The following is a 9,393-nucleotide window of genomic DNA, read 5'->3' on the forward strand; positions in this document are numbered from 1 at the left end:
CTGGGGTGGGTGTAGGAACCAAGGGTCGAGACAGGCGCCGCACGCCATGCTGGAAGTTGTAGTTCCTTCCGCCTCTACAATCAGGTTCTGCCTGGACAGGCCGCGGCGGCCTCTTGACTACAACTCCCAGAATCCCCAGCGCACCTCGCCTAAGCCCGTTTCCTCTCCTTTCAGCTCGACCTTCCGAGGTTATCCCGTGGATCACTCGACAAGACTACAACTCCCGTGAGGCCAAGCGGGGCCGATGAAGGGTTTAGGGAAACAATGAAACGTGTCCTGTGTATCTCTGTGGGTGAGGAATGGTCGTGTGAGCTGTCGCCTTTCGGGCCTTTCAGGACATAACTCGAAGGCGTGTGAAGGAATCCTTACAACAGACGGAAGCGAAGGTCCGGCGAGGGGTAGCCGACGTACCCGGCGGGAGGGAGGCGGAGCCGGAAGTCAAGGCGGGGAGGGGCGGGGCGGGTGGAGGGAAAAGCAAGCCAGGAGGATCTTGCAGCTTCTTCTAGTAGTTTCCAGGCGCTGCCGGGCGGCCGCGACCGGGCTGTCCTGAGGCTGTGGCTGTGGCTGCTCGGGAGCTGGTGGCGGCGCGATAGGAGAGCCGATGGCCAAGTGGGGTGAGGGCGACCCACGCTGGATCGTGGAGGAGCGGGCGGACGCCACCAACGTCAACAACTGGCATTGGTGAGGGCCAGCGAGCCAGGCCGCGGGAGCGCTGCGGCCGGGTCGGGGGTTGCGCCGGGGGGTACCCTGGAACCTTGACCGGGACACTGCTGGGGTCTGGGCAGCCCTGCCTGCCTGGAGATGGGCATGAGTCCATCCTGTCTCCAGGGGTCCGTAAGTCGCAGGCCCCTCCAGCCTCCGACCTCCGTTTCATGGGGTGGAAGGGAAGCCAGGGGGTGGGGTGGGGGGGGACGATGTAGAAGACTGCATCCCAGCCCGAGGGGGTTTCACACAGGAGGACGTAGGGCCCCCCCCAACCCCGGCTGCTGCATTCAGCCTGAGCGGAGAGATGCTTCTCACACGTGGCCGGAGGCGTCATTGAGACCCAAAACTGCCGTGTATAGTATTGAGAGATTGCAGTGTTAGGCTCGAGAGGGTTGGAGTTACTATTTTTTCGACTTTCGGCTGGAATTAAAAGTTAGTCGTAAGGGATCGCTGCCTCACTCCAGAAAGCCAGGTCTTAGAACGTGTTCTGCAGGTGCTCAGAGCTGAGTGATGCTCCAAGGCGCCGTGGCCTCTCACCCGGAACTGTTAAATTGCTTGTATCGTCTCTCCAAGGACTGCCGCTGGTTGCCGGGCAATCATAGTTTATAATCCAACCACTCTTAAAAACCTACTCTCTTTCATGAAATGTTCTGCAAATAATATTTTCTTATTCTTTTTGAGTCCACTGAACTTTGTACGTAAACTGTAGTTTTACTTTGTTGTAAAACTTACTTTTGTTGATGTAAAACATCTTACTTTTGTTTATTCGTTAGAAAGTTAGAAGGTAGATAGTGTTCCTTTGTATTTCAGCCTGCGTCCTCTCCTCTTAACATAGAGTGGTTGCCTTTAATTTTTGTTTTGAAACCCTGGACATTCATTGTTTTCAGGGCCATTTGGAGGGCACAAAATTTATCACACAGCCTGAATTTGATAGGTCAAAACACTGCGCTAATGAGATCAAGACTATTGGTTTATTCTTAACTGGACCTTTTAGCTCAGCACTGCGTCCTGTGGCCCTCTGTGTGCTCCTAACCTCAGAAGCGCAGTTTTCCACTTGGTCAGACGGGGGCGCCATGTTAAAGTATTCAGTACTGACCCCAGCACCATCATGCTGAGAAAGGAAAGCAGAATTTTCCATTAAGTTTGAAACCATGCTATACAGCAGTAGTCCTTATTAACAGTATAGGACTCCTGGTCTTCCTAAAAGAGTAACACGTTTGTGGACATGGTGGAGTGGGGCTGAGAGTTTTATGTTCTTTTCCAGCCTCCCTGTACCCTTGGGTGCTCTTGCATAGAGCAAGCAGTGTATCCTTCATTTGGCTGTTGGCCCATAGCTCTGTTTCTGTTTTGCAGGACAGAGAGGGATGCTTCGAACTGGTCCACAGATAAGCTGAAAACACTGCTCCTGGCTGTGCGTGTGCAAAATGAGGAAGGCAAGTGCGAGGTGACAGAAGTGAGTAAGCTTGATGGAGAGGCATCCATTAACAATCGCAAAGGCAAACTTATCTTCTTTTATGAGTGGAGCGTCAAACTAAACTGGACAGGTAAGTCTGTGCTTGGCTTTTAGGACAGGGGTTAACCGCATTTTGATTGACCTATTCAGGAGCCAGGGAGAACAGTTTTTGAGAGGTTATGAACTTTTTTCGAGGGAGATAGTGCTGCTTTAGAGTTCTGTAGGAAGCAGGATCGAATGTTGAAATTTTTCTGCCACCGCAGGACACTAAATGGGTCTCCTCTCTGTGGGTCTCACAAGTCCCTACCGATGTAGCAACTGGGCTGCTGAATCTTTGGGCCTTGCCCTGTTTGGGAGCATACAGTGTGACATTTTTCAGACTAGCTATTTCTGCCTCTCGGATGACTTGAAAGTAGGCTATGGGAGTTTTTTGGCTTTTGTTTTTTTAATTCCAGTGTGAACCTAATAGTTTAGAGTGCTGTGGTAATGCTGCTTGCATGTGATTATAACTGGGGCCGGTTTTATTCTCTAGCCTAATGTCTCTTCTGTGAGGATATTAGGATAGAATTGGGGCCATCCTTGGATGGTCCTGACAGGAAGGAAAGACAGTAAAGTTAAAAGAGTACATGTATGGGGCAAAACATGTAAACTCTTATCAAGTGAATGGTAACAAAGGGGCAAAATGTATTTTTGTCTTTTTTTTTTTTTTTAATTAAAGCATAGCAGTCTGGAAGAAACCATAGGTATCATCTTTCCCAGCCTCCTTTTTATAGATTTGAGAAACTGAGGCCTAGAGAGGTAAAGATAAATACATGTTAACTTTGAAATACAGTCAGTTCTGCTATAACGTGACACGTGTTTCTAAAATTCACCACACTATGCAGAATCTTCCAACAAAAAACACAGAGCTTATAGGGAAGATAGGGTTAGGGACATGACAGGATGCTCAAAAGCTTCATCAGTGATATTTTTTTAAATTTAGGAATGTAAAAATTGGTGGCACAGTTTACACGTGTTAAATCATAAGAAATACGTAAATCATTTGACAAATATCGTGCTTTACCTTGATAAAAACCTGAGGTTTGCTTTTGAAAGTGGGCATCAGGGGCACTGAGGCACGTGGGTTATTGTCAGGTGATGGAGGGAGAGTCACGGGAAATCAGGAAGAGCATTATAACACCAGTCGTGGATGGTGTGGCTCCTAACACACATGGTGAAGTGAGGTCGCTGTCAGATAAATGTTTGAGACGTGTGTTTTGTGTTTTCCTATACAGCTCTGTTTATCTCTGTTTGGGTTTCTTTGTGGATGAAAGTGCACATAAGCAAATAAGAAATTCGTATTATAATAAAATTGTCACTTAATATACCTATAGCATTGGAACAAATTTGTATTTTCAAAACAAGCATTTTAGCAAAACTGCCAGTATTAGCTGTTAACCTAGGTCCTCCTTAGCAGAATTCATGCTAGTGCTAAATTCACGTAGCTCTTAGTCTCACACTGGTAACACAGTTAGTCTCCAGAAATCTGATGAAGAAAGACATTTCAGGGAGGGGGGCAATGGTTGCATCTAGTGTGGCAGCCACCTTCTCTCAGAGTAAAGAAGGTGGGTTCAGTTGTCCAAAAGAAGCATAAGCAAAATAGTAGTTACACGTGCAGAGCAGGAGAGTTAGCCTGAAGAGGAGGAGACTGATAAGGCTGCTTTACTTTTGACAGGTACCTCTAAGTCTGGAGTGCAGTACAAGGGCCATGTGGAGATCCCCAATTTGTCTGATGAAAATAGCGTGGATGAAGTGGAGGTTTGTGCTTTCTAATTCCTCATCTGTCTGAGTCTCCTACATCCTCTTACTCTCAGATGAGAAAAATGACCTGTCATTCAAGATTACAGACCAGGCTTGGCCTAAGCATTCAGAACCCCAGTCTGCAGATGACTTTCTGGGTCTGTGGTGCCATTAGGAGCTTCCCAAGCAGTTTATGCTTATTCAGTTACTTTGCTTTAGTGAGTGGTGTGAGTTTTAACATTAGCCACTTTTATCTTGGCAGTAGGTGGCAGAGAGACCTCGAGAAGAAACACTCATGGGGATTGTACAAATACCTCAATCGTCATGCATTTCCTTTGCAAATTGTCAGCGGTTATCTGACTACTCAGCACCTACATCCTCCAATGTGGGTGCTTCTCAAGCTATTTACCACCTAATTCTGATCTTTCATTCAGATTAGTGTGAGCCTTGCCAAAGATGAGCCTGACACAAATCTCGTGGCCTTAATGAAGGAAGAAGGGGTGAAACTTCTAAGAGAAGCAATGGGAATTTACATCAGCACCCTCAAAACAGGTATCCTTTGAGTAGTTATGAGTGCCTTGAGAAGATAGTTTTCCACCTGTCAGATGCTAATTAAGGGGCTTGACATTTCTTTCTTTAGTAAATGAGTAGAAATTTGGGCGGAGAAGGCTTATTTCATCTTGAAATCAGTCTGTAAAGTTTGAATAAGAGAAAGATTTAGAGATGTGTTGTCTAATGCATTGGCTGTTGAGGACGTGAAATGTGGCAGTCCAAATTGGGATGTGCTGTGAGTATAAAATATGCAATAAATTTTGAAGACTTCGTATTTTTTTAAAAAGAGGAATATCTCAGTTATCTGATTTGACAACACACAAATAGTAGAATGGATATATTAGGGTAATGTGGTCAAAATTAATTTCACTTGTCCATTTTAACACTTTAGGGTGGTTACTGGAAAATATAATGTTACATTTGAGGCTGAGGTGGTATTTCTGTTGCACTCACTGATCTAAAGACCTGGCATCTCCAGATTGAGCACAGTCCTGGACTGTTTTTAGGCTTACTTGAATAGTAGTCCTCTCAGCTGTCCCCCAGAACTCCAGCTTTGCCCATGTGGTCTGGTCTGGGTGTCGGAGTACCTCTGGTGACCATCAGAGGGAGCCCGTGTAGAGGTGGGAACCGGTGCTCTGATGCCCTGATAGTTGTGGCTGTCCTACAGAGGCGCGCAGAGTGGAGAGAGGATGAAACATGCGGCTGCGAGCGCCTTCCCCACTCCTGAAGGCTTTGGAAGTGCCACTGCATTCATTGGCTGCCATCCGCAGTAGACCTCACACACATTTAAACAAGTTGTCATGCTTCTAATTGAGTCAGGGGTTTCAAGTAATCCCAGTGACCATACTACATTCTATAGGGTGCACTCAGGTACCCCTCTGGCATGGATCAAAGGGAAAGGCGTAAAACGGATAGACTCCTCCTCCTGTTGCCATTGACTCCTCCTGAGTTAGGACGGCCATGTTTGTGAACTACGGAGAAGCCCCAAATCTCAGCTCCCGAGAAATAACTTCCAAGAGCTGGATTTTATCTTTTCAGAGTTCACGCAGGGTATGATCTTGCCTACAATGAATGGAGAGTCAGTAGACCCAGCCGGGCCACCAGCACTGAAAACTGAGGAGCGCAAGGTAACCAGTATCCCTGCGTGGTGGGGCGGGAGGCTCTCTGGAAAGGGAGTTGAGACACTGCCTCTTCCTTAAGTCTGTATCTCAGCTCTTTCTCTCCCACCCTAACCTCCGAGCCAGAGGTGCTGCTTTTCAGGGTCCACAGAATGTAGTTGTCTGTCGTCCCATCTTTAACCTGGTTTTTATTCATTTATGACAGACCCCTAGAGCAAATGGAAGCCATCAAGCCATCAGGGGCTTCAGAGTCCAACTGGCATTTAACACCAGTGAGGAAGTTATGAACACAGGTTCCCCTGTATGCATCTAAAATCATATATCTGCATCTCATCCTTTGATATTAAAAGTCTCATCAAAGTATCAGAGGTTACTTAGGTCACTGACTTCACCTAACAGGAAGCTGATTTCATCCCATTGGAAGGGAGAACAAACGGTTTTCTCTGGAGCTGGCGCTTGTTTGGTTTGGCTTCAGCACTTGGTTTTCAGCCCTCTTGCCCCTTTGTCAGCACTCGGAAGGATATTCTGGGGGTGCTGCTTCCAGCTATTTAAACAGACATTCTGCTTGAGGATTACACAGGACTCTTCAGAAGTATATAGTGATTCGGTGTGTCCTTTGGCAGTGGGCTTTTAAATAAGCATCACTCCTCTTCTTTCACCCAGAGTGCCATTGAGGTGTGCTGAGAAAATTCCCCTCCTGACAGAAATGCCCACGCACATAAATTTCCTCTGACCCCCTGGAATAATTTAGCCTTGAAGGTGACAAGGTTTGTGAGAGTGAATGGCAGTGTGTCCCTGCAGCCCTGTGAAGTGAGGTCTCACCAGTACTCTCTAAACTGACAGTTTCACTGCCACTTCCACAGGCTAAGTCTGCTCCTTCAAAAAGCCAGGCCAGACCTGTTGGTGTCAAAATCCCCACTTGTAAGATCACCCTTAGAGAAAGCTTCCTGACATCACCAGAGGAGCTCTATAGAGTTTTTACCACCCAAGAGGTAAGTATAGTCCTGTCCTTGCAGCTCCTGGCGTCTGCCGTTCCAGGTGACTAGAGTTGTGGGCATATCCTGTCATTGTGCAGAAAAGTGCGAGTGGAACCATGAGGCTTTCCTCATTCACGAAGAGGCAAAGGAAAGACATGTTTGTTCAAGCCACCACTCATTAGAGCGGATTTGCCTTTTTTTTCCTTGTACTAATTTTGGGTCCTATAAGTGGGAACAGCTGGAATCATTCATGTTAGAAAAGTAAATGGACCCAATGTAATGGCATCCTGGATTTAGAAAGAATTACTTGAGTCGAAGCGTGGTCTCTACTGGAACAGCAGAGAACCTGAAGCTGGTTCTTGGGCAGAGTACTGTCTTTGGAATTGGGAGCTGAGGCATGCAGGTGTCAGCTGGCATTTCTCCTGGGTCCCCCTGAGAGCCACACAGCTCCCTGCCTCCTTTTGTTCTGCAGCTCGTTCAGGCCTTCACCCACGCTCCTGCTGTGTTGGAAGCAGACAAAGGTGGCAAGTTTCACTTGGTAGACGGCAATGTCTCTGGAGAATTCACTGATCTGGTGAGTTCCTCTATCGGCTTAGAAGAATAACGTGTCCCTCCCTCCCCGCTCCCGGCCTTTTTCTTTCCTGCTCTGTAGATAAAATTTAAGACTTTAATCTCTTGGGTCAGTAAAAGCTCATTTGTTTTTCAAAGGAATGCTACAATTGGACTCTCTCACTTTCCTATAATTTTTTCCTTCGTGGGGTAAAATTAGTTCTTCTGGGAGAAAGCAAACATCAAAACGGCTGACCTCTCTGATTATTTCAGGTCCCTGAGAAATACATTGCAATGAAGTGGAGGTTTAAATCTTGGCCAGAAGGTAAGCAAGCATGTATGTTCATTGCTGTTGCCCCCAGAACCCTTTCTTTCCCCCCTCGCCTCAGGCCCCTATGGAAACCCTGGATCTGAAACCTCTCTCCCCTCTGCCTTCCCCAGGGCACTTTGCCATCATCACCTTGACCTTCATCGATAAGAATGGAGAAACTGAGCTGTGCATGGAAGGCCGAGGCATCCCTGCCCCAGAGGAGGAGAGGACGAGGCAGGGCTGGCAGCGGTACTACTTTGAAGGCATCAAACAGACCTTTGGCTATGGTGCGCGCTTGTTTTAGGCCCCGCAGCGGGGGTACTGCCTGCTCAACACTTCAGTCCAGCCCTCTCCTGACCAGGGCTTGTGACTCACAGGATTGCACCATCCCAACCACTAACTTGGGGCTGGGGCCCTGTCCCTTCATGTATACCTTGGGTTTGTGCATGTTTTCTGCTGGGTGGGAACAGAGGGTGATTTCTCTTTTATGTGTACATACGCTAAATAAACGTAATTTAAAAAACATGCATGTCTGGAACCTGTGTTGATGGGGTGGCTGGTATAAGAGTTCCCCTGAAGGTTTTGAACTTAAAAAAAAAAGGGGGGGGGGGTTTGTCTCCTTCTGGCTAAATGTAATCCAGAGGCATGAAGAGAGCCTGCTTCTCACCAGCAAGCATTCCTGAGCTCACGTCTTTTCATACTGAAGACTGGCAAAAAAGGGCAGTCAAACATAGCCTGGCAGGGGTGGCAATGGTACTCTGTGGTAAACAGTACCAATAAACTCCATGGCTGGTGGAGGTGGCATCCTGGGGCTCCTACTCCCCATGGCTGCTTACCCTCTTGCAAAAAGATGATCACCAGGTGCTGGTTTGAGATGCAGAGATTCCCCACCCCGTGGGTCTTGGGTTTCTGTTCACTGAGGTTCTGTTTATTGAGCAGTCTCTACGTTCCAGACACTGTACTAAGCAGTTTCCTTAAGTAGCTTCATCAGCCCCCATAATCTCCCTGTGACCATCTCCTCCAGGGGATCTTCCTGACCCAGGGATTGAACCCGGGTCTCCTGCAGTGTAGGCAGACGCTTTACCATCGGAGCCACCAGGGTAATCCACTGTGAAATAGATACTACCACCATTTCTGTTTTACAAGAACCTAGTCCTTGTATTTCTTAATGGATACCCCAGATCCTACCACAGATAATTTAGCAGAGTTAGGGTTTGGAACAAGAACACACTGCAGAGCCAGTGTTCAAGTCCAAACTTGTCTACTGCCTTGTCACTGCATTCATCCCCACAAAGCAGCAGCTACATTTCTAGTATGTTAGGCATCCGTCCCGGAGTAGGACATTCCAGGCCTATTACTCCCAGAAAGAGGAAAAATTGAAAATCCTTGTTAGAGTATTTTTAAATACCTGGTTCCATTAAACAAGCTTCTGAGCACTGACCACTACTGACAGTGGGGTCCAGGCTGCCGTGTTCCCGGTAGAGAAAAACTACCTACATGCATGCGTGTTTAGTTGTGTCCCAACTTTTTGCAACCTTATGGACTGTAGCCTGCCAGGCTCCTCTGTCCATGGGGTTTCTCCAGGCAAGAATACTGGACTGGGTCACCATGCCCTCCCCCAAGGTATCTTCCTGATCCAGAGATCAAACCTGCGTCTCATGTCTCCTGCGATGGCAGACAGGTTCTTTACCACTAGCACCACCTGTGAAGCCCAACTACCTGTACAGGGAGGGTCATTTCCAGGACAAGCCCCGCCCTGGGTCCACCCCAGTGTGAGTCAGCATCTTTTGATCCAGACACCATCCCCTGCAGCTACAGCTATTTCCTTCATCTATTTTTGCCTGTTTTATTAAGTGGCATGGATGCCTGCAGGCTAATCCTACCAATATGAGCTGGTCAAAATGTAATTAAAGTAGAAAGTCAGTACTGGTCTGGATAATTTAGACGCTC

At 47.4% G+C, this 9,393-nt stretch overlaps 1 protein-coding gene across 1 annotated transcript; it reads left to right on the forward strand.

Annotated features, from left to right (window-relative positions):
- Nucleotides 1-147: 147 nt before the first annotated feature.
- AHSA1 (activator of HSP90 ATPase activity 1) lies at nucleotides 148-7,968 on the forward strand. The gene is made up of 10 exons (XM_069597185.1): nucleotides 148-386; nucleotides 507-681; nucleotides 2,059-2,249; nucleotides 3,873-3,955; nucleotides 4,372-4,489; nucleotides 5,528-5,616; nucleotides 6,471-6,599; nucleotides 7,057-7,158; nucleotides 7,407-7,458; nucleotides 7,575-7,968. The coding sequence occupies exons 2-10, from the start codon at nucleotides 602-604 to the stop codon at nucleotides 7,745-7,747; spliced, it is 1,017 nt and encodes a 338-aa protein (XP_069453286.1). The 5' UTR covers nucleotides 148-386; nucleotides 507-601; the 3' UTR covers nucleotides 7,748-7,968.
- The last annotated feature ends 1,425 nt before the right edge of the window (nucleotides 7,969-9,393 follow it).

Source organism: Ovis canadensis, chromosome 7, assembly GCF_042477335.2.
Source record: "Ovis canadensis isolate MfBH-ARS-UI-01 breed Bighorn chromosome 7, ARS-UI_OviCan_v2, whole genome shotgun sequence".
Classification (NCBI taxonomy): Eukaryota; Metazoa; Chordata; class Mammalia; order Artiodactyla; family Bovidae; genus Ovis; species Ovis canadensis.